General features: G+C 48.8%; 1 protein-coding gene across 1 annotated transcript in view; it reads right to left on the bottom strand.

The window, feature by feature from the left end:
- The window catches only part of POLR1A (RNA polymerase I subunit A), a 77,171-nt gene that overhangs the window by 44,859 nt on the left and 7,622 nt on the right, over positions 1–24,690 (bottom strand). Inside the window, exons 3-12 of the mRNA XM_079940683.1 lie at positions 23,283–23,432; positions 21,752–21,859; positions 20,118–20,203; positions 19,609–19,712; positions 14,321–14,407; positions 12,921–13,026; positions 12,474–12,636; positions 9,503–9,673; positions 9,239–9,361; positions 6,316–6,546 (exon numbers count right to left, since the gene is read on the bottom strand). Coding sequence (XP_079796809.1) covers positions 6,316–6,546; positions 9,239–9,361; positions 9,503–9,673; positions 12,474–12,636; positions 12,921–13,026; positions 14,321–14,407; positions 19,609–19,712; positions 20,118–20,203; positions 21,752–21,859; positions 23,283–23,432 — 1,329 coding nt within the window. The remainder of the gene's footprint in view (positions 1–6,315; positions 6,547–9,238; positions 9,362–9,502; positions 9,674–12,473; positions 12,637–12,920; positions 13,027–14,320; positions 14,408–19,608; positions 19,713–20,117; positions 20,204–21,751; positions 21,860–23,282; positions 23,433–24,690) is intronic.

The raw sequence follows: 24,690 nt of genomic DNA, 5'->3' as shown, positions 1-24,690 counted from the left end.
CCTGGCTCTGGGCACAGAGGCATATGCCAATGAGGCTACAGGCTCCTGTCCAGTAATCTCTGTCTTCTTCAGAGATGCATAACCTTTCCGGAGTTTGAATTCCTCTGCGAATTAATCTGAAGAAAGAAAGAGACACATCTGAAGACAGCATATCTACATATAACCATAAAACTCCTGGTCTGCCAGATCTAGAAGGATCTGGCAGACCTCTAGAATCCCCGCCAGGGCCACATCTGAGTACGTTATTCGAAACGTGAATTCCACGTTTTAGAAATACTTGCCCAACAGAGCAAGTCCAGCAGAGCCAGGACTGAAACACAGGGTTCCTGATCCCCAGTTCAATGCTCTCTGCAAATGTTTTATTGCACTTAAAAATTAATAATAAGTTTAAATTGCATGGTCTTCTGGGAAAGCAATTTCACAATAGATTTTAAAACATTTAAAACTTATTTCCTTTTGTCAACGCAAGGTTCTAAGAATGTGCATGTTTATGCAGCAGTGTTAACAGTGGCAAGAACTGGGAAAAACCTGGCTGCCCCACAGAATGGGCATTGGTGGCTAAATCATGGTATGTACTATGGAATATTATATAATGATGAAAAAGGATGACTTAACCCTATAATAGTCCTAAAGCGATGGCAATAATGTATTCCGGTAAAAGAAAAACAATCCAGGTGCCATCTAAGGTGATAGGATGAGGCAATTTAAAACCCAACCCAGGGGCCTCCCCTGGCAGTCCAGTGGTTAAAAGACTCCAGGCTTTCGGCGCAGGGTGCGTGGGTTCTTAGCGAACTAAGATCCCACATGCCACGTAGCACGGCCAAAAAATAAATACATAAAACCCAACCCAACTCTACGGGTTTATATACATGAGGGAAAAGGGCACTTAGATCCTCACGGAGCTGTTGCTATGCTCTCCTTGAGGCAGGGACACACGGGAGGAAGAGTAAGGCACAGATGATCACCTTTACCTTTATACGTCTTAGTGATGTTCGTGTTACAACGAGCGTGTACTACTTCTATGCAATTTCTTTAAAAGATCTTCAACTATTTCTAAAGAAAGCAAGAAAAACTGCACAAGTGATGCTTACTGTGGGGGAAAGCACAGAAAATACAGACAAACTTAAAGAAGAGAATGAAAACCACAAGTAACTTTACTCCTTAAAGACAACCAACGCTCACGCTTTTTTGTTCCTTACCAATATCAATATGCCACTGGTCACGTCCTCCTGACAGAACACCTCCTCCCACAAAGCTGACTTTAGTATAAGGCCCTTAATCTTACACTATATTAATTACTGGGCTTCCCAAATGATGAACAGAGACGCCACTTTAAAAAACAAATGCAGGGTTCCCTGGTGGCACAGTGGCTGAGAGTCCGCCTGCCGATGCAGGAGACACGGGTTCGTGCCCCGGTCCAGGAAAATCCCACATGCCGCAGAGCAGCTGGGCCCGTGAGCCATGGCCGCTGAGCCTGCGTGTCCGGAGTCTGTGCTCCGCAACGGGAGAGGCCACAACAGTGAGAGGCCCGCATACCGCAAAAAAAACCCCAAAAAACAAACAAAAAAACAAATGCATTGGAATTCCCTGGCGGTCCAGTGGTTAGGACTCCACGCTCTCACTGCGGGGGTCTGGGTTCAAGCCCTGGTTGGGGAACTAAGACCCCACAAGCCTTGCGGCACGGCCAAAAAAATTTTTTAAATAATAAAATAAAAATAAAAAAACAAATGCATGAGGCAACTGCTACCCCAATCATTCTGCAGGCTGCCCTTAGCAGCCCAGAGGAATTGTGGAGACTCAGTGAGGCCTCCCCCCATCCCAAGTCTCCCCTAAATTATCCAGCAGATAACCGGTTGGGGGGAAACAAATTACTCCAAGTCTGGTTTCTTCTTATGTCATCCAAATTATGAAGTTGTATCAGAAAGCTGGCTGCAGAAAGAGGCTAGAGGTCAACAAGAGATGCTCCCCACCCACCTCCCCGCATCCGTTTGGCTGGGCTGACAGTATCCCCCAACTCAGGGAAGCAGGGAGCACACCCCTCAAATTCTAAAAGGCAGTCCTAAAAGCAGCTAGCGGGGAGGCAGTCTCTCTGCTCCCAAGGAATTCAAGCCCGTCCTCCCCCCACCCCCATGTCCGTGTTTCCAAGGAGACCTGGATTCTGAGGATTCCCAGAAGTGGCTGCCTAGGGCACGTCAGGGAGCCTGAACTGACTTTCAAGGTCTATTTCTTTAGCTTCGCAAGGAAGAAACTGCCGGGTCCTGTGGCTTGGGTCCCAAACCCCGGGCTCGCCTCGGATCTGAGTCTCGAAAATTCGAGACATCCTCCAGCGTAAGCAAACCCCACAGCTGGGAAGGCTCGCAGGCCCGGCCAGCAGGCACCAGCCAATCCAAACAGAAGCCCTGGAGCACAGGGTGCTCCCCTCGCCAACCCAAACCTGAGGCCCTTCCTTTCTCTTGTCTCTAAATAAATACCGCAGCGAAAATTAGTGTGCCCCAGTGCCCGGGTCAGAGTTCCCAGGGGCAGAGCCGGAGCCAAAGAGCTGCTCCTGGCTGACTGCTGGGCCAGGAAATGAGGCTTGGCCGCCCTGGCCACTTTCTACTCCATTTACCAGGCCCAGGAGAAGGGGCAGAGACTTCACCCCTCCCAGGGGAAATGGCTTCTTCCACTCCCCCCTCCCCCTTCTCATCTAACCTGCAGTTTGTCCTTTCCTGGACCTGGGTCTGTCCCCCCCAGTCACGTCACCTGGCCCTTTGGCCCAGGTCCTGATCTAATGTGTTCCACAGGAAAACAGTAACCAAAAAATTACTTTACAAATGACAAATGAATTGTAAATGCACACATATCTGACTACATATATAAACCTTACATGTGACATCATTGAGATTCTTGGAAACTAAAGATAATCACCTTTAGACCCCAGGTCCCAATATAAGGACCACTTTTGTTTCATAAGTTCCCTTCCTGTCTTTGCCCCAGGGCCACATCCTCAGGTCAAATGTGGCCCTCACACCTCAGAGCCTCCTGCATCTCATCCTGGACCCGTCCAGTCCACAGGGGTTTCCCAAGTGCCTCCTACATGCTGGGTGCTGGGGACAGTGGAGGGCCGAACACCCTGCCCTGTCCTCACGGGGTTTAGGAACTCGAGGTCAGTCAGATGGCGGTACCTGGAGTGACAACATAACGCAATGAGGGTTGGGGGGGGTGAGGTGGGACACACCGTGGGGGGGGACCCCATTCATGTTGTAAAAGTGGCAAACTGCAGGCCACCTGCTTTTGCAACTAGAGTTTTTTGGAACACAGCCGTACCCACTGACTTTGTACTGCCGTGGCGGCTTTCACGCTACATAGGCGGGGCTGAGCAGCTGCAACAGAGACCGTGCGGCCTGCAAAGCCTAAGATATTTACTATCTGGCCCTTGGTTGAAAAAGGCTGTGGACCCCTGCCCTAGAGGAACGAAGGCTTTGCAGAAGGACGAGTGGGCCACGGCTGGGGAGTGTCGGGGAGGACAGAGTATTCCTGGCAGGGACAGCAAGTTCAAGGCCCGAAGGGGAGAAAGAGGTCCACATCGATGGGACGCCGAGAGGTGGGGCTGGGAGACAAGGCAGGGACAGTGTGCTTGGGATGTGAACTTAGGCTGGGGGACAGGCCACTGGGCCAACCTCACTCAATCTCCCGGCTGCTGACAACTCATTTCCGTCGCTTCCCACGAGCTGACCTGAGTGTGCAGTGAGGCCAACCTGCCCTCTCCTAAGCCCACCCCCAGCCCCACAGACGTAACAAGGCCACGGGAAGGAAGCTCCCCTGCGCGTCTGCCCATCCTCACTCCCCACTAATGTCAGAAACCCCCGTATCCTTTTGCTTTTGCTCCAGTCATAGATGAAGCTACTGCTTCGCTGCCTCATCACAAAGGCCCTGAAGCCCAGCTCCCCCCACTTTGTTCCAACGGCTCTCCTGGGTCACACGTGACCTTCATGTGGACAAATCTGCATCTTCCTTCCGTTTCCTCACTCTTCTTAAACTTCATATTTAACGCCACAAACACCTAGTAAGTGCCTCTGGGAGATGCAAACATACTCTGGGGCTGGTCTTGACCGGGAAGAACCCCCCCAGCGCAGGTGGGAGACAGATGCAGATACCGAGAGCGAGCCCTCTCTCCCTCGGCGTCCTCCCCTACCTGCCTCCTGCTTCCACAGGTGCCCCCACTGCATTTTCTCTCTGTTGTACTTTGTGCTCAAAGAGTTTAACTCGGATAATTTCATTTTTTTTTTTTTGACTGCCCCACGTGACTTGCGGGATCTTAGTTTCCCGACTAGGGATGGAACCCGTGTCCCCCTGCAGTAGAAGCTCGGAGTCCTAACCCCTGGACTGGCAGGGAATTCCTGATGATTTCATTTCTTAACTCTATGCCCCCCTAACCTAAGTGCCACATTTCTACCTTTTACGGGAGACTAGCTAGCCCTTAGATTCTCCACCATGGCCTCAGTTCAGAAGGACCCAGACACACCTCCTTCCAGGGCACTGGAAACCACGCTTCCTTCTCACCTTCTCTCTTTTACAGCCCTGACATCCAGCCTACAGCTAAGCCCCCCTACTTCAAGGTCCCCTTGAAACACACCCTGCTTTCACCCTCGGTTCCCCTGCAGCCCCCGGGCTGGCCCTCAACTGCCCCCTGGTAACTCCAAACTCGCCCTGCATGCCCACCCTGCCCACAGCCCTCTTTGCTTCTCCAGCTTCATGCGGGTAAAGTCACCGTCCCCCGTCGCTGTTCCCTTGTGTCCACCACGCCACTCAGTAGCGGTGACACATTTATGGTCTCATTCCCTGGGGGTGCCCCTACCAGGCCGTCCACCCCGAGAGAGCAGGATCTCATCCACGGTGCCTGGCAGAGTACCTGACCCCACTCTGCTCTCTTCTCTCAATTTTTTTCTCAAAATGTCCTACTGAGAGACTGTTTCACATGCTCGACTTGAGTTAGTAGGAAGATTACCAGTGTTTGCCTTGCTTCACCATAAATTATGAAAAACACACCTTGATTTCTCCTGCATCTTTCTCACAGCTCCTAGCAAAACACTAGGCACTTAAAAATGGCAGAATAGTCCCGTGAGCCTGAACACAAACCTCACTTAATGCACGAGAAAAAAACCAAAACAGGTGATTAGATTTGCGTCTGCATGTGCCCCCTGCCACCAAACCAGAAAACGCATGGTCTGTTCCTGCTTGACCGCAGGACAGCGGTGAGATGGAGAGGAAGCAAGAGGACAGGACGCGGTGAAGAGCAGCGGGGACCAATGTCACCGTGACGAGGCTTCCTCTCCCCCTCTGTCCTCCAACCAAAGTTCCTTCAAGGACCAGTGGTCCTCTGTAGAGCTCAAACCCACTAAAGAGAAGACCTAGTCGGCCACTGGGTCTGGATGTGTCAGAAGGCAAGAGGAGGTCTAACAAGCGTGCAAGTGGGTGTGGGAGACACACTCAGTCATCCCCTGACTCTGGGCAGTCACCATAAATTAATCCCAAATCCAGTCCATTTCACTCTAGCAACTTCCACCACTGTTGCCTGGTTAGCCGTTATTTGCTATACCCCTCCCAGCAGGAATGGTTATTATTTGACACAGACACAAGTGATGTCACCCACCCATCTGTCCTCAGCAGACATTGCTAATCCATCATATACTCTTTCCGGTGAAGCCCAGATAAAGCCTCAGGATCCCTTAGCCCAGTACTACAGGCAAGAACTAGCAGTCCCCCGGAAGTGAAGTATCAGATGAAACCTGTCAGTTTTCAGTTATCAGACACAGAACGTTCCCTTCCTTTAGGGCAGTTCTCAAACTTTAGCATGCAGAGGAACCCTCTGCAGAGCTGCTTAATATACAGATTCCTAGGTTCCATTCCCAGAGAGACTAATTCAGGGGTGGGGGGGAGGGAGAGGGGAAGGAACGAATGTGCATTTCCTACCAGCCCCGGGGATGCTGCGGCTCTGAGGACCACCCTTTGAGCAGCCCTGTTCAAGGGCAGCAAATCACAACAGAGTTATAATTCAAGAGCGTTTTTCAAGCCCCGACATGTACCCAGAATTGCGCTGCATGCATGGGATGGCCAAATGGAGTTTTATTCATGGTGTTCAGGCCCTAGGGAACACCCACGTCTGGGGGCAGCTTCCCCTGGGGGTGGGGGGGGCGGGGAGAGGGAAGGGGAGGCAGGAACTGCTCTCACAGCATTCCTGTATCTGCAGTCATTGAGGCCACAGCTGACAGCCAGCAGTCATGGGGAGCCAACAGCAGGTGGCCGAGCCCCTGACCAAATCTGCCCATTACTCACAATTTTTGTCCCCTGGGGCTTAGGTGCCCCCATGGCTGGTGTCAGGAGCTGTTTGGCCACGGCCTCCCGCTGGGTTAGGTTCGAGGCGCTCAGGGCCGTGCGGCTGCCATCCTCGTTGATGACCATGGAGGCTCCTGGGTGCACACTGGGGCCGTTGATGACCGCCTGCCTCAGTTCCTGAACGTTCCAGGGGGTGACTGGCTGAGGGTAGGTCAGCTTTGTGGCAAACACCTGGAAACAAGGAGTGGATGTGAAAATTCAGGGTGGGCAGAAAGGTTACATGGACCCCCAGATCCAACTCAACAGGCTGTGTTACTTTTTCCCTAAGATGCAAAGGTACTCTCTGAGCCAAGAAGGTCGTCCTTCAGCAAGTAAAGCAGCATCCTCCCTGTCTTTTCCACATCTTTCCAGACCCGCTCCCTTAAGGAAAGAGATTGGGTCTCCTTTTCTAGCAGAGTCTGCTCGAAGACAGTAATCTGAGTGTTGCAGTTTACGCAGAATTTTTTTTAACCCATTTAAAAATTTCACCATTTCCTGGTCTGCCAATAACACTCATTTAGTCCCAAAAGAGAGAAAAGAGCATGGAACGCTAGCTTGAGAGAGACAGCAGATACCCACCCTCAAGTACCATTTTCTCCCGCCAACACTTCCCCCACGCCTCCAGCAGCCATCTCTAACTGAAGGTGGCCCATGCCCTGAGCCCAGACATGCCATTCAAATCTCTTTACTTGCCCTGAGATGAAACTGATTTGGTCTCCTGATACATGAGAAAACTCAGTGCTCCATTTGACACACCGGACCTGCACCACACTCCAAGAAAAATGAATTCCCTGGTTAAGCGAGTTCTGAGCTACTGAATATTAAAACCCTTCGATGCTTCAAAAGGCATGTATAAGTACATGGGCAACTCTGAGAAGTCCCAGGTAAAGGAACTTGCTAAATGCTGGCCAGGTCTCGACGTGAGTGGCTCTGTGTGAGAGGCCCTCCCCGCCCCGTGGCCCACTCCACTTCTGCCAATGCACTGACCACTGCCTGACAGAGTGTACATGTACAGACTGTGCCCGACTTAGGATTCTGGGGGCTTTACAATGGTGCAAAAGCAACACGCGTTCAGTGGAAATTGTACTCCCCATTTTGAACTTAGGTATCTTCCTGGGCTACTGACACGTTGTATGATACTCTCCTGAAGCAGGGCGGGGCAGCAGGCGGCAGCTGGCAGTCAGCCCCGTGATCACGAGGGTGAATAACCCACACACTCAGAGCCGTCCTGCTGTTCACTTTCAGGACAGTATTCAATAACTTAACGAGGGACATTCAACACTTTATTGAACATTATAAAATAGGCTTTGCATTAGATGATTTTGCCCAACTGTAGGCTAACATAAGTGTTCTGAGCACATTTAAGGTAGGTTAGACCTAAGCTATGCTGTTCAGTAGGTTAGGTCCGTTAAATGCATTTTCGACCCATGGCATTTTCAACTTACGATGGGGTTTACAGGGATATAACCCCATCATAAGTTGAGGAAGATCTATACTTGTGTATCTGTTGATGCGTCTCCACTGCTGTAATGTAAGCCTCACGGGGGACATGCTAAGTCTGTCTGGTTCCCTGCTGGGTCTCTAGCTTACTTCCCAGACTTTGCCTCCTCTGCTTCTGTTAACACCTGTCCACAATGCTAGATGAGAAGGGCGTGCCACAAGGAACCAAGAGGCAGTTCACACACTCTGCTCCTCGCGGCTATCCTGCGAGTAATACCCCAGGCCACCATGGCCCTGAGGCTTGGGGCAGGCTGGAGATAGGCAGAGGGGGAAATTCAGAGTCCCTCCATTACCAAATGAACCCGGATCCAAGAAAGAGAGGACCTTTGAAGGTGGAAAATGGAGCAACACTAAAGGTCCCTCCCACAGCCGGGGACCCTGAAGGCACCATGAGGCCAAAGCCAAAAGGGGCAGCCCCTGCCCTCTGTCCAAAGAGAGCAGCGAACAGGTCTCCTCCCAGGGCCTCGGACTCAGGAACTTCCCAATGCCTCTCCCTGCCACCTGACCCAGCTTCCAGATGCAAAGACCCCTGGGTTCCCAGGAGGCCATGGGCACCAGACTGGGCGTTCTCTGACTCTTGTCCCCCCCCACAAGAACCCTTGCCCCGTCCCACAAGAGCCCTTGCCCCCTCCCACAAGAGCCCTTGCCCAGGAAGCCCATGTGTGCCCGAGGGAGGAGGCGGCAGCAGGTGGGAGTCCATCGGAACACTTGAGCTCTGCTCTCTGCTGCTCACCAGTCCTCCCAGGAGAGCGGCAGGGGGACCATGCACAAGGAAGTGAGCCTCTCCGTGGAGGGAATTAAACCATCTTCTATTACTGACATCAAGGCCCATTAAGGAGGAAGCCGATTAAGGGGCCGCTGCTAACGAGCACCACAGCTTGTCGTGGTGGGGGAGTGAGAAAAGGAGGCTGGCTCCTTGAGGAAACACTAATGGGTGGATGGGGCAAACTGCCTACCCCTGCGGATCTGGGAGGATGGGCGATGCCTGCTCTCTGGGGCTCCTCCGCTTCCTGACTCCTGATGCCGGCAAGTACACGGGACGGAGACACCCCTCCCTTCCCCCCCCCCATCTCTGTCATGTATTCAATCTCACGAGGAAGGCTTAAAGATTAGGCCAAGACAGGCAGGAAGAAGCTAGGCGGGAGGGATGTGCACCCTGCCGTCTGCTTCCTGGTGGCCCGGGAGGTGGGTCTTCCTCGTGGGTAGAGGGTATTTGGAGACCAGGCAGGGATTGAGAGCAATGCTACCCCATGGCCTCAGGGTCCCCTCCGAACAGCTCGTCCGGGAAGAGGCAGAGGCTGTCCCCACCCAAGCCACTGCAGTCGGCCACGTGCCTTCTCCCCAGCCCTCCTCGCCACTCCCATCGCCACCTAACAGCACATACCATGGGAATTCCAATTTCATTGGTGTTGATGTACATGTCCGGGCAGATGACTGAGCGGGCTGCATAGTCTACTCGCTTTCCCATCATGTGCTTCCGGAATAAACCATCTTTCTTCTCCAGGATCTTTATGGGGGAAAAAGTCCACAGAAAGCATTAAAAAAAAAAAAAAAAAATCAAATATGTTTATCATTTTCTTCCTTCAAGACAAACATGTTTACTATTTAGCCCCTTTGGCTAGCAATGGGGATCCAACTCACGGCTCACCTGTCTAATGCCAGGGTACTTTTCCATCATTAATTTGTCCATCTCACTATCAAACACGATATTGACGTGGCTCTGAAGGCGAATCCAAATGTTGTAAAGCTTGTCTGTGAGGGACTGGCCTGGAAGTAGACTCAGAAAGGACCGGTCCATAGCGATCGAAGAGTCTTTTTCCTGGCCAAGACACAACCAAGAAAACAGGCGTGATGGAAGAACCTCAAAAAGGCCAGGCCTGGTTCCATTTTTCTTTCTTACTAGAGCTCTGACAAATGATGAGCTCTGGAGTTTGCCTTTATGTCTTTTGAACTTGACAGATCAGTGGCAAAAGTAGTCCTAAATCTCTCTTGTCCACATGCATCAACAAAACATCAGCCCCACTACCTATTTACCAGCCCGTCTCTTTCTGGGAGTAAAATGAACTCAAATTTCTAAGAAGTCCTTCCTTTCCTTTTAAATTGACACAAAATTATTATCTCACAGTTTCTGAGAGTCAGAAATCTGGGCACAGTTTAACTGGGTTCTCTGCTTCAGAGTCTCCCCCAGGCCACAATAAAGGAGTCAGCCAGGGCTAGGGTCTCATCTGAAGGTTCAACTGGGGGAGGACCCACTTCTAAGCTGACACGGCTGTTGGCAGCATTCAGTTCCTTGAGGACTACTGGACCAAGGGCCTCAGTTTCTAGTTGGTTGTTGGCCAGAAGCCACCTTCAATTATTTGCTGCATGGGCTTCTCCAACATGGTAGCTTATTCCCTCAAAGTGTGCAGGCCAAGAAGGTAATGGATGTATCTGCTAGCAGCAGCTGAAGTCCCTTGGTATCTAATTCTTAAGGCAACGCTAGAAATTCTTCCCATGTCAATACTCTTCTTATGTAGCTCTGTTATCCTGCGAGATAACTGATTCTCGTATGGAGTTTCAGCTTTATTTATGGTTTTGGAAAAACTTAATCCAAAGCACTCATGAAGATGCAGGTGAAGTAATTTCTTAAAAGGAAAAGTGCTTGCCTTATGATTTCCTGCGCCATCAACTGAGATAAAGGCTATGTCAAGTTACTGGCTGATCTCCAGGCCTCAGTGAAGTATTTAACCAATCCTTTCAATATTTCTGTCCCTGGCTCTGCCTCTTCCTCTTCTCCCACACCCGCCCAGGTGACAGGCCTCAAGGCAGTAAGCGGCCCTAGAGCACCACCTACTGACACTGTCTGGTCTCATGGGGCTGGGTACGGCACAGGAGAGAGACACATGGTCCTTTGTCCCAGGGTGGGTCAGATGAGAGAAGAAAGCTGCCAGCACTGAGGAGGGAAAGCGGAGGGTGGGGAAGACCCAGTAAATGAGGATGTCTTGGAACCCATTAGTGATAAAATGGGCTTGTCCTCAATCCTGAGGAACAGCAGGGTCTTCTCAGTTATAGGGAGGACAGGCCTATTTTCTGTTCTGGCAGAAGGAGCCTCACAGGGAGAGATGGTCACCTACGTGATGACAGAGGCCCTGTCAGACTAACTCACTTCTTATGACGTCACCTGACTCAGGGCCATGTGACTAATTGGGAAATGAGTGAGACCCTGTCTCACCTTGTATATTCTCGGTGCCTGGAGCGGCGCTAGCCCACCCACACAAGGCATTCACGATTCGTGAGAGGGCCGCCATGGGAATGGGATGTTGGGCGCAAGCGTGGGAAGAAACAACACACCCTGTTAATCAGATGGCAGGAGGGCACTGGGACTTCAGGTAGCAAAAGGACCTCAGGAATCACAGAGGACACTGTTCATTTCTGCAGAGATTTAGCTTTTTCTCGTGGACAAAAGGCTGCCCTAGTTTCAAGGGATGTCAACGCAAAATCCTTAGCCCTAGTCACTGGAGCCGGCCATCCTAAGGCCTTCCCTCTGAAACTGAACTAGGACCTGCAGATGGCAGATTTCTCTAATACTGAGGATTTTTAAAAGCACATTTGCCCCAGCAGATCAGAAAACTTAAGCAAAACCAAAGAAACCCCAAGCAGAAGGGCTGAGTAACCCAGAGCATGGGCGTCCGGGACAGACAGTGGCGCCACCTGGCGACAGGCCTGTCCCAGCAGGGGAAGGGAGCCTGGAAGCCCTGACTATCTACTCAAGGCTGAGATGGTCCTTCCCATTTGCATCCAGAGAGCATCTTAGAGATGAGAAGGATGTCAGTGATCTCAGCAAACTTCCTGAGCGCCTGACTCATCTTTTTTTTTTTTTTTTTTTGCGGTATGCGGGCCTCTCACTGTTGTGGCCTCTCCCGTTGCGGAGCACAGGCTCCGGACGCGCAGGCTCAGCGGCCATGGCTCACGGGCCCAGCCACTCCGCGGCATGTGGGATCTTCCCGGACCGGGGCACGAACCCATGTCCCCTGCATCGGCAGGCGGACTCTCAACCACTGCGCCACCAGGGAAGCCCCTGACTCATCTTTATACCCACCGAGGACCTGGCCCACTGAAGGGGCTTGGGAAATGTCTGCTGAAACAGGAATTCAGCTCCACCGTTTACTGGAGAGGAAGCTGAGGCCCCAAATCTGACAGTCCTATTCTGGGAAATTCCTACAAATGACAACACTGCCTTCCTGACCCCAGTGCTGGAGACCTGCCTGAGCCAAAACCGGAGCTGGGTGGCATGGGCTCTGGTACCATAACGCAGGAGGGACGTTCTTGGAGCTGAGGGCAGCAGACTGGTCTTTCTAGAGCTGCCAGGGAGAGCAGGCGGCCCAGAACACACCACATATAAAATCCCACCCCAGACCACACGCGTTTTATAGTGGAGACAAGACCAAGAAGTTAAAGCAACTCAACCAAGGTCACCCCGGGCGTGATCGCTGGGGCCACGCTCAGACCCATGCTTTCCCCCAGACCTTGCCTGGTCCTCCCAAACCCACGGCTCACACACAGCTGTACAGAACTGCTAACAGGCATCTCCCAGGACCCAGAGCGTAGGGAGTCAGAACTACGACATCAGCTCCCCTGACCTCATCTGCGGCGGGTGCTGCCACCTCTCTTGGCAGCTCCTGTTCTTGGGCCATCAAGGCCAGAAGCTTTCGGATCAGAACCACATCCTTCATGACAGCCTGCAGGTTCACCGTCTGGCCGTTGGTGAACATCTGGTCCCCGAGGCGGCTGACAGGGCGATACCTGTAGGAGGACGCATGGCATCGGTGGGTGCTCAGCATGAAGGGCGTGTTCCTCAGCCTCTCACCCACCCCTACTTCACCACCACACTCAGAAAGACACCCACATTCTTCCTGCACTCAGGAAGAATGGAAAGGAAAATGCTCCTACCACCTGCCACCTGGGAGTGGAACAGATGCGCTAGTTCTCAGTGCCCGTGACCCTTCCATCATCCTCTCCCAGAGGTCACTATTCAATTGTCCCAGAAGCCTTTGTCAGGTGAAATAAAGCCAACGAAAGGGCATTACCTTGAGGGCGGCACCACCAAGAAATCCAGAAAGAACATACTGGGATTGAATCCGGACTCCATGCCAACATCTTCCAGTCCCAGAAAAAGGTAATTCAGAAAGAATCCTGTGTTTGAAATAAACCAAAAGGATCATTTAAATCTATATGTAAGAGCATGGAAGGATGACCACGGAAATTTTACTGAGTGGAAAAAAAAAAATCCCAGAATGTAGGACAATATGTAGAGTAAGATCACACTTGTCTTTATAAAAACTAATGAGCAAAAAAACAGTCTCTGGGTGCTGTGAGCCTACACACAGGGGAGATGATGGGTTTAAAGACGGGTGCTACAGGGATGACAGTGCTTAGCCCAGGGGCTGCGATGGACAAGGATGGGAAACAAAAACTTTCACGTGCTTCGGGTTACGTTCCTGGATCATTAGACTCACGCGCACGCGTGCACACGACACGCTTATTACTTTGGTATTTATAAGAAAATGTATTTGAAATAAACAAACAAAAATCAAATCAAAAAATAGTTAGTCTTCTTAAGATGGGTGGGATGGGGGGGTAGGTCCAAGAGGGAGGGGATATATGTACACATATAGCTGTTTCAATTCATTGTACAGCAGAAACTAACACAACATTGTAAAGCAACTATACCCCAATTAAAAAAATAATAACAACAAAAAGAAACAAAATAAAAAACCCTACACGTAGATGCTACCAAGATCGTCTATGGATCAAAGCTGTGTTTCAGGTGTCTGGTAACCCAAAAAAAAGCTACAGAGAGAATGAATAGGACATGTCAGGGCCAACAACACTCATACTAACTTGAGTGCTATCTTTTTTCTGACATCACTTATCCCCTTAGCAAGATTTTCATTTTTAAGTGCTTGTCATTACACAGCAGCTACATTCAGTGTTCCAGAACACACTCTCAGAGGGTGGGTGATATGTGGGCTTTGCTTATAAATTCAAAGACTAATGGAAGACTTGCCTACTTGTAGGGAATTAAAATGTATGAGAATCCTAATTTAATAAAAACAGAGTTCATTTTTTTGATTCACAGAAGGAATTCCCATAGAAACCTTAAAAAAAAAAAAACCAACTTTTATTTATGGGCATTTAAAATAAAGTGAGTCACACTGAACCTTCGAGACACATGTCAAACTGTATTAGGCGATGCCCACCCGCAGCTGTCATTTAATGACCAGGCTCAGTTACAGTCACTGTCAAGTTCATGCCTTCCCCACACTATAAGGCATCAACAACAATGTACCCTGAAGCCTGCCCCAAATCCACTGTTCGATTTCAGGAGAGAGCCACAAGAATCACAACTGGGAAAGCATAAAAATAGAAAGGCAGCGTAAATGAGTCCAGGAAAGCAAAGGGCTATTTCTTTAGGCTGGTACAGCACCTTCATTATTCCAAAGAGCCGTGAGATGTTCTTGAGCGCTGGTGGGTGTCAAGTATCCTCGTTTTCCCATCTGCGCTTCCTCAATTCCTGGAGCCGAAGAGGGGAATCAGAGCACAGTAAGTTAATTACAGGCACTCCCTCCTTAATGGGATTTATCAAGTCTTTTCCCCACCCTGCCAAGCCTGCAATCTAACCACAAAAATCAATCTCTAGGACAGCATACTCTCTGCTCTGAATTTTTTCCCCTTTAATCTAATTTCTAAAGTAATGAAAACCATGTAACTAGTGTATGAAATCTAAAAAAGTAGAGCCAAAGGGGAAAAAAAAATCACCCACGATTTCATCATGTTAACACGATTACCACGTTTATATATTCTTTTCTGGTCCTTTGGTTTATACAGTTTTAGATCATTATAATCTCAGGTGTGGATTTATTTTGTACTACTTTGTTCATTTACTGTCATCTTGTGAGCATTTCTGCATGTTGCCCTATAGCTTTTGCCCTATAGTCTCACCATCATTTTTTTTTTTTTAACCCAGACTGAAACCTAGTCCTTTGTCTCTATTTTGTCTATTTTCCCAAGAGATGTCACTGTTCCAGAAAATAACTTAAATATCCTTGGAGTGGAGGTAGTCTCTCTCTTCCTACTGGGATGTCTTCTTGGCTCCTTTCCCAAACTTGGCATTGAGACCGAGACCCAAGAACACGAGCACAGTGCCCACCCACGGCATGGGGCTGATGGGGTTGGCGAAGAGGATAACAGAGGCCAAAATGGTGAAGAACTTTCGAGTTGTGGTGATCATGGAGCAGGTCAGGGGACCAAAATACACAACTGTCATGAAGATGAAGCTCTGGCCCAGGGCACTAGTCAGGCCAATCACCATCATCTTTAATGGCTGCATGATATCCCTCGGAAAAGATGTTTCCCGAGTGACTGAACCACACTGCGATAGTTGGATATCTGAGTTGATCCCAATCTTTTTACTACTATAAGTTACACTGTGATAAATAGCTTTATGCACATGGCTTTTACCAGAAAGCTTCACAGCAGAATTATGGATAAATGAGAATGAATATTTTTATGGGTAAACGTATATTCAATTTCTTCTTACAAATATCTTGCTGGTGCGTAAGAAGTAGTTTCATTTTGGTCTCTCAGATTAAGCAAGATCACTCTGGGATAATGTTTATCAGCTATACCCAGAGTAAGACAGAAAAATCACACTTGGGGCTGCCATTCAGGAGGTGTGGCCCCAAGCACTGAGATGATTAACAAAGATAAGTAAGTAATGTGACAGTCTAGGTTCAAAACTATCAACTTCTTTTGGAATACATTCACTGAAATTAAATATTGCTTGGGAATTCCCTGGAGGTCCAGTGGTTAGGACTCCGCACTCTCACTGCTGAGGGCCCAGGTTCGATCCCTGGTCAGGGAACTAAGATCCCACAACCTGCACAGGGTGGCCAAAAAAATTTTTTTTAATTGCTCAGTATTCTTTTTTAATGTACTTATCAGGGCAGGAACTGTGACTTGTCTGTGTTCCTAACACCTAACAGTATCTAGGACCCAGCAGATACTAAATTTTCACTGGCTTGAATACACATGTTCGAAATATCGTAAGATAAACTATATTTAAAAAACCCTACTCTTCTGCTTTTTTCCACGTTTGTAAAATCCAGCTTCATTCCACCTCCAATTCTCTACTTGGTTTCTTTACCAACTGCAGAAGACACGTCACTGAAAGTTTTTAGAGAAATCTGTAACTTGGAGAACAATTAATAAATGTACCATAATTTAATTACTCTCCATTAAGAGGCACTGAAGTCATTTCCAATTTTAAACGACTTAATACTGTGGGCATGCCTAATTCTTAGGATAAAATCATTAAAGTGGAATTGCTAGGTCAAGAGTTTACACGTCTAAAATTTTGATTCCTATAAAAGCAAAACACTTCAACTCATTAATGCAACTGAAGGAAATGTGGGGAATGCAATGAAGAGAGGCTCTGACCTTCAGGGATAAACCACAGACTTAGAAAGCTATGTGCGTTCAGTGGAGAGAAAAGACCCCATTAACCTAAAGAACCATTTTGCAGGCACTTTTTTTTTTTTTTAAGATTATGAATGTTTATTTTTTTATTTTATTTTTTTGCTGTACGCGGGCCTCTCACTGTTGTGGCCTCTCCCGTTGGCGGAGCACAGGCTCCGGACGCGCAGGCTCAGCGGCCATGGCTCACGGGCCCAGCCTTTGCGCAGCATGTGGGATCTTCCCGGACCGGGGCGCGAACCCGTGTCCCCCGCATCGGTAGGCGGACTCTCAACCACTGCGCCACCAGGGAAGCCCTTGCGGGCACTTCTGGAAAGAACCCCGCTCGTACTCAACTGGCTTGATGAGCTGAGGAAGATGAGCTGCATCTGGCAGTGCTCTCCAGCTCCTGACCCAGAGCTGCCAGTGCAGGAAGTGACCCCACCAGTTCAGTCACAGACTAGAGCAGACTGGCGTTGTTCCCTCATTGGGTTGGAGTCAGAAGAGACCTGTGGGATGCCACCTCCTCACACGGACCGCACCCTTCCTAACGGGACACTTTTGCAGCCTGCAAAAAATGAAATCTGCCTCGATGGGACCTCAGAACGGCCCTAATGTGTGTTTCGTTTAGCTCTAAGAGCTGCCATGTCAAAAACAAATGTCGGGAAGTCAAATAACTTGGGGAAGACAAGATCACAGTGGGTGGAGTACCCGGCTTTAAGAATTCTCATTTGAAAATGCTATCATCTTGGGGCTTGAGGAACACTCTGGAGTGAACGTGAATTTCACAAGCTTATGGCGCCCCTCATGGGATCACCAGTGCGTGGAGATCACTGAGGCACAGGCCTCGCTGCTTGGCCCCCTTCGATACCAGGAACGTGGCCAGACCCCCGTCCTAATGCTCACCTGCCTCCACATCACCTCCCCCTGGGGTTACTGACCTGCGTCACCCACAGCCTCCCCCAAGAGCACAGGCCACAAGGTCAGGTCTCCACTTTGGCACTGGACTCGGCCAGAGGCTGGGTCCTGGGCACGAGGCTGAGCGCCCAACAGGTAAATGTCTGCTAAATACTAAAAACCCAATCCAAAAACTATCGAAGACTAGGGCTGACTTGTTTCTAATGCACAGAATTTTGGGTGGCACGATCATATTCTCATAGCTGCAGTGAAGATTACTTCAAAGAATGGATTTGCCAAAGGCTACCTAACTTTTAGATATTTGCCCCAAAGAAACAGGTATCCTCTAGATTTCTGACCATCTTTGTTCTCAATCTGTGAACATTTTCTAAGGTGCCCTAAGGGCTAGAGCAGCAGTTTCCAACCTTAAAAATTAGTTTAAGGGCTATATATAGTGTAGAAAAATCCACCCTCGTGGTTTACGGTTAACCATTGAACAGGCTTTCTAAATGCATTGTGGTATACTGGATTGGATCCTGGAACATAAAAAGGGCATTACTGGATAAACTGGTGAAATTCAGATAAAGTCTGTAGTTCAGTTAATAGTGACCAATGTTAATTTCTTAGTTTTGACAAATGCACCATGGTCATCTAAGATGTTACGTTAGGGCAAACCGAGTAAAGAGTACACAGTAACTCTCTGTACCATGTCTGCAACCCTTCTATATGTCTAAAATTAGTCTAAAGTAGAAGGTTTATTTAAAAAGTAATAATAGGGCTTCCCTGGTGGCGCAGTGGTTGAGAGTCTGCCTGCTGATGCAAGGGACACGGGTTCGTGCCCCGGTCCGGGAAGATCCCACATGCTGCGGAGCGGCTGGGCCCGTGAGCCATGGCCGCTGAGCCTGCGCGTCCGGAGCCTGTGCTGCGCAACGGGAGAGGCCACAACAGTGAGAGGCCCGCGTACCGCAAAAAAAAAAAAAAGAAAAAGTAATAATAAACACATTTGCTATTGCTATGGTCTCAATGTTTGTATTCCCTCAAGTTTCATGTGTTGAAATCCTACCCCCCCAAATGGTGGTGTGTTAGGAGGTCGGACCTTTGGGAGGTGATTAGGTCATGAAGGTGGAACTCTCATGACTGGGACTGGTGCCCTTATGAAAAGACCCCAGCAGAGCTCCCCTTCCTCTCTCCACCATGTGAGGTTACAGGGAGTAGTTGGCTGTCATTGAGGAAGTGGGCCCTCACCAGACACCGAATGTGCCAGCACCACAACCCTGGACTTCCCAGCCTCCAGAACTGTGAGAAATACACGTCTGTTGTTTATAAACACCACTCGGTTTATGGTACTTTTGTTACAGCGGCCCAAATGGGTAAGGCAGTTACTTACTCCAGGCCTTGCCACAGTCCTCAATGCAAAAGACAGATCATGCAACTCCAGGAAGAGAACTTACTTCCTTGCCTACTCTGTGTTCTTGAACTCTGGAATAAGGTTTAGAAACAATATGCTACAGACTTTCGCACATGAAATTTCCTCAACTCTGGGCAAGAAGTTCTGTCGCTGCCACTACATAGAGTTGGAAACCCAAGGTCCAAGAAGAGACCTTCTCTAAGCCCCTCAGAATAAGCAGCAGAGTGAGGTGTCCATCACAGGTGATGCTTTTCCTGCCCTGGCACATTGACTGTATAACAAAAAACAAACGGTCAATATCTACAGAGCACGTAAGACATAGCAGGCACTGGTCTCAGTACTTCAAACGGAACACCTTATTTAACCTTCACTTCAAGAGAAAAACAAAAAGCATCTTTAAACAAACTTACAACTACAAAAATGAAAAAGCAGGAGTACCAAGTCTCTCAAGTTTCTTCCCAGGTACCCCCAAGGGCAGAGCAGAGCTACTCCAGGGATCTGACAGGACAGTCAGAAGCAGCCTGCAGGAGGCGCTAACATTCTTTGGCTGCTCACAGCTTTTCTTTAAAATTCACCTACACTTTACTTCAAAATAAATCCACACTTGTTTGACAACAAAATGGCGTGAAATATTTGCCAGGTAAATATCTTAACTTCTTCCTCAAAAATCTTTCAAAAAACCAACCACCTGTGGCAAGAGGTGCGTCATTCAGCCTGTGAGGAGCTGCCTCGCCCTGCAGCCCAGCCGTCAGTTCTGCGCGAGAGGCCGGGGCTGGGAGCTCGCCAGGATGCCCACTGGCCCTAGGGCCTGGACACCTACCATCTGCTGGCCCACCACAAACGCGCAGCTGAGAAACACGTGGTGCGGAGGACCAGGGATCCCCAAGGCTCGGGACACGTCTGATGGTCACACGTGAAAGACATGCCGAGGGCCTCCTGGGGCCCGGCCTGCTTACCCGGGGGCTCAGTGTCCTTCTGGTCAGCTTTCCTGTGCACCATGGCCGGATACGTGATTGTCAGTTTGCTGTTGTGCTCCTTTCGGACAACTGACCGCCCAGTTCTGGACATGAGGACAGTTTTGAGGAGAGAAAAAAAACCAAACAATGTGAAATCTAAAATACGACACAAATGAACGTATCTGTGAAACAGAAGCAGACTCACAGATATAGAGAACAGGCTTGTGGTTGCCAAGGGGAATGGCAGGTGGGGGAAGGAAGGATTGGGAGTTTGGGATTAGCAGATGCAAACTATTATGTATAGGACGGGTAAACAGCACAGGGAACTATATTCAATAACCTGTGATAAACCAAAATGGACAAAATATGAAAAGGAATATATATATATATATATATATGTATATATATATAACTGAATCACTTTGCTATATAGCAGAAGTTTATACAACATTGTAAATCAACTATACTTTAATAAAATTTAAAAAAACAACAGAGGGGAAGGTACTCACTTGCAGTGGGGACATCGCTTAGCAGTCATATGTGCCTTCCAGAAGAAAGCAATAAGTTTGCTTCTGCTCTCACAGACATTTTTTACCTATTAAAAAAAAGCAAGGAAACTCAGAGTGCCATTCTGAAGACAATCCAGTAGGTATTCATTTTGTGGTTTTCACCTTTTTTTGAAAAACCAGAGGAAGCCACCCCTTTCTTAAAATTTCCCACAGAACCCTAATATAGCCAAACGCTACCAATCACTGAGCGACTTCTTTCCTTAAGTTTCCTCATTCATAATATGGGAATGAGAATAATAACCACCTTACCAAGCTGTTACTAAGATAAAGACATCATGAATGCAGTGGGGGGGGGGGCTTGGAATACAGCAAGGATCAATAAATGCTACTTTAATTTAAAACAAGCCTGGACTTCCCTGGTGAGACAGTGGTTGGGAATCTGCCTGCCAGTGCAGGGGACACAGGTTTGAGCCCTGGTCCGGGAGGATCCCACATGCTGCGGAGCAACTAAGCCCGTGCGCCACAACTGCTGAGCCTGCGCTCTAGAGCCCGCGTGCCTGGAGCCCGTGCTCCACAGCAGGAGAAGCCACCGCAATGAGAAGCCCACGCACCGCAACGAAGAGTGGCCCTCACTCGCCGCAACTGGAGGGGGCCCACGTGCAGCAACGAAGACCCAACACAGCCAAAAGTAAAAAATAAATAAATTAAAAATAAATAAATAAATAAAACAAACCTCTCTGGGGACTTCCCTGGTGGTCCAGTGGCTAAGGTTCCGTGCTCCCAATGCAGGGGGCCCGGGTTCGATTCCTGGCCAGGGATCTAGATCCCACGTGCCGCGACTAAGAGTTTGCATGCCACAACTAAGACTCTGCATGCCGCAACTAAAGATACTGCATGCCACAACTAAAGATCCCACATGCCACTACGATGATCCCGCATGCCTCAACTAAGACCCGGCACAGCCAAATAAATACATAAATGTTAAAAAGAAAAAAAGAAACCCCTCTGGATGCAGCTGCTGCCTCCCTTGAATGGACCTCAAAGTTCCGAGGGAAGGCACATCCACAGCTAAGCTACACTAGTGGTTCTGAACTGGCTGCAAATGAGACCCAGCCGGGGGGCTTTTGTACCCTCCCCTGGGGCCGTACCCTAGACCAATTAAATCAGAATCTCTGGTGTGAAATTTGGGCATGAGGTGAATCAGATCTCAAGATGAGCCCTGCAGGATGATTACCTAGACAACTCATTCCCTGAACAAATTAACACTTACACAGGTGTGATGGGGGGACAGGGAGGCAGCAGTCATTTAGCAGTGTTGGAAGGAGAAAGCAGCACAGGGCGTGGGCCTTATTCTCCAGGTGAGACCGTAAGCCAGAGCATAAGCCTCACTGGATGCTGTGCCCAAGCCACTAATTCCACCTAACCTTCTCCTGCAGGCAGGCATCAAAGATGAGGACCCAGTGGCTCAGGGACGGTTATGTAACTTACAAGGTCAGAGGCCTCACGAGAGGCAGAGCTCGGATTCAAACTTTGGGAAGCTAAAGGATATGCAAAAGACAGTGCAGTGCGGAGGCAACTGGGATAATTATGCTAAAAACCGAGTGTTTGGGAAACAGAGAGATAGGATAACTCACACGTGCGCCGTGGGCTCCCAGGAGGTTGTTCTGTAGGATTTTGGTTGTATATCGTTCTAACTCTTCCTGAATTTCGAAGGCAGTAGGATCAGCATTTTCTTCCAGAAACTGGAAAACAAAGAAAAAAACTGTACGATCAAAGTAAAGCAAGTGTATGATGAGCAGCAGCAGGGGGCAGCCTCTCCAAGGACGGGAGAGTTTCGTTTGAGGGGAGAGAAAGAAACCTCATGGCTGCTGTGCTGCATTTTCAAAAGTTTGGCCACACTGCTGTTAAAAAAATAAAATAAAAATTTAGACTATTCTGCTTCCAGTAGTGCTCGGCTAGATTATTCAGACCAAACCGAAAAGAACCAAGACAGGATAAAATATTTAAAAGAATGTAAAGCTCCGAAGAACTGACAGGACAGTGAGGGATAACCAAGGCCAAACTGAAGGGAAAATGGGAATCCAGGTCAAAGAGCAGAGGGGCCGTGGCTGCTCTGAGGCAGGGATGCCGCACTGCACAGCTCTGGGGCAACCCTCAGGGTAGTTGTGTCCCTCCGGGGAAGATGCTGACAGACTTGTGATGCTCCCTGGAGCTGCACAACACGTTAGCCTGGCCTTGGAAACATTCTACAATCCAAAAATTTTGAACTTTTCATTTTGAAAGTCTTAAATGATAAAGCGGAGAGAAATGAAAGCTTACAGTTAGTGCAAGGACAGGAATCTAACAGGATATTTTCCTGCCATATCGCACCCCACAAACACAGGAGGCTGGGGACCCTAAGGGCTATGTCCTTGGGAACTAGGCCAGCCCTGGAACAGAACCACCTGGCTTCCCATAGCCTGCAGTGCAGTCCAGCCTTGAACATGGACGACGATGGTCCCAGGCCACCAAGCATATGGCAAAAGCAATAAGAACCCTCTCTGGAGGAAGGCAGCCAGCATCCCAGACCTCAAATTATTCCTACAAAGAATTTGCTAAGTACAATGACAAACTGTCGAAAATAAGCACACAAGGAGGATAAAGAGAGGGAGTTCCTGGAGACTAGGACAATATCTTCTTTAAAAAATTTATTTATTTATGGCTGTGTTGGGTCTTCACTGCTGCGTGCAGGCTTTCTCTAGTTGCGGCCAGTGGGGGCTACTCTTCACTGTGGTGTGTGGGCTTCTCATTGCGGTGGCTTCTCTTGTTGCAGAGCACAGGCTCTAGGCATGAGGGCTTCAGTACTGGTGGCACACGGGCTCTAGAGCGCAGACGCAGTAGTTGTGGCACCCGGGCTTAGTTGCTCCGCGGCATGTGGGATCTTCCCGGACCAGGGCTCGAACCCGTGTCTCCTGCATTGGCAGGCAGATTCGTAACCACTCTGCCACCAGGGAAGTCCTTTAATTATTCTTATGGCTTCATGTTTTCACACCTAGCTATTTGTACCCAGTCACAAGACTTAAAGCTCAAGCATTCTGCTGACTATTCTTAGGGGCCACACACAAATAGCTCTTGTACCCACCACTCTGGCTTGTCTGATTGCCACGACAGCCACTACCCACTTACCCTGTACTGAATTCTCTCCAGCTCGTACACTGATTGTAGGGCCCCGACTTCCAGAACTCTCAGCTGGCAGAGCAGCAGGTGAATCACAGCCCGGGGGCAAGTCAGCATGTGACAGTTTAAACAGGAACCCCGGAGCAGCAGGTAGAGTTTCTGAAGAGAGGGAATAAGAGAGACGGGATATTAGAACGTGACATAGCAGTCAAAGTGATTTTCAAGGTAATAAATACTTACGACTTTTGTTTCTATGTTGTCAGTTTACTCCTTTAAGAATTCTACTTCACCCTATGTACCTGGAAAGTCCTTCTTCACCTTAAGAACTCGATAAATATTCCTCTATATGTTCTCTTACGGTTTCATTTTAATCCATTAACACTAGAAATTTACTTTGGGTCTGAGGTCGGGAACTACCTTTATTTTATTTAAACACCAAATTTAGTACTCATTTAAATACTGAAAACTTTTTTTAAAATATTTATTTATTTAGGCTACACCAGGTCTTAGTGGCAGGTGGGATCTTCACTGCTTCATGTTTAGTTGCAGCATGTGTGATCTAGTTCCTCGACCAGGGTTCAAACCGGGGCCCCCTGCATTGGGAATGTGGAGTCTTACCCACTGGACCACCGGGGAAGTCCTAAATATTGAAAACGTTTAATGAAAATGTTTCATTTAGGGCTTCCCTGGTGGTGCAGTGGTTGAGAGTCCGCCTGCCGATGCAGGGGACACGGGTTTGTGCTCCGGTCCGGGAAGGTCCCACATGCCGCGGAACAGCTGGGCCCGTGAGCCATGGCCGCTGAGTCTGCGCGTCCGGAGTCTGTGCTCCTCAACGGGAGAGGCCACAGCAGTGCGAGGCCCGCGTACCGCAAAAAAAAAAAAAAGTTTCATTTAAAATAATGTTTCAAATGTTTAGTATTTAACTAAGACAATTCTCTTCCCCTAATACGATTAACAGACAAAAATCATGTCCATGTACAAATCCCGGAGGCTGGGTTAACTGATGTAAGAAGCCAAAAGTGTTCAAAGTAGGACTGAACAGTAACTTCATTCTCAGCTCAGTGCTGGGCCTTCTGGAGCTCTGCTCTTCCTGCCACTAAGCAAGAGCCAACAAATCCACCTGAAGGGCTCAGGGAGGCCTGGAGAATTCCAAAGTCCTCTATTGCCAGGGAAGCCCCACCCACATTTCTGAAAGACATAAAGCCCTTAGAACAAAAGGTCTAGGGACGGATCTGAACACTTTCCCCCCTGTGTAAACAAAATCCAGCTGTGGCTCTTCTCAATGGGAATCAAACTGAAGTTCCTTTAGGTAGGGCTCGAGGCCAAGCTGAATGTACTGAATTTCGCTCCTCAAGGTTTTAAATTGCCAAGTAAAGAGCACTTTCACTCCAAGTGTCAGGAGCTGACCTCCTGAGAC

The sequence above is a fragment of the Stenella coeruleoalba genome, assembly GCF_951394435.1.
Source record: "Stenella coeruleoalba genome assembly, chromosome: 13".
Taxonomy (NCBI): Eukaryota; Metazoa; Chordata; class Mammalia; order Artiodactyla; family Delphinidae; genus Stenella; species Stenella coeruleoalba.
The sequence above is the reverse complement of the archived record's forward strand: the minus strand, read 5'-3'. Positions and strand labels throughout refer to the sequence as shown.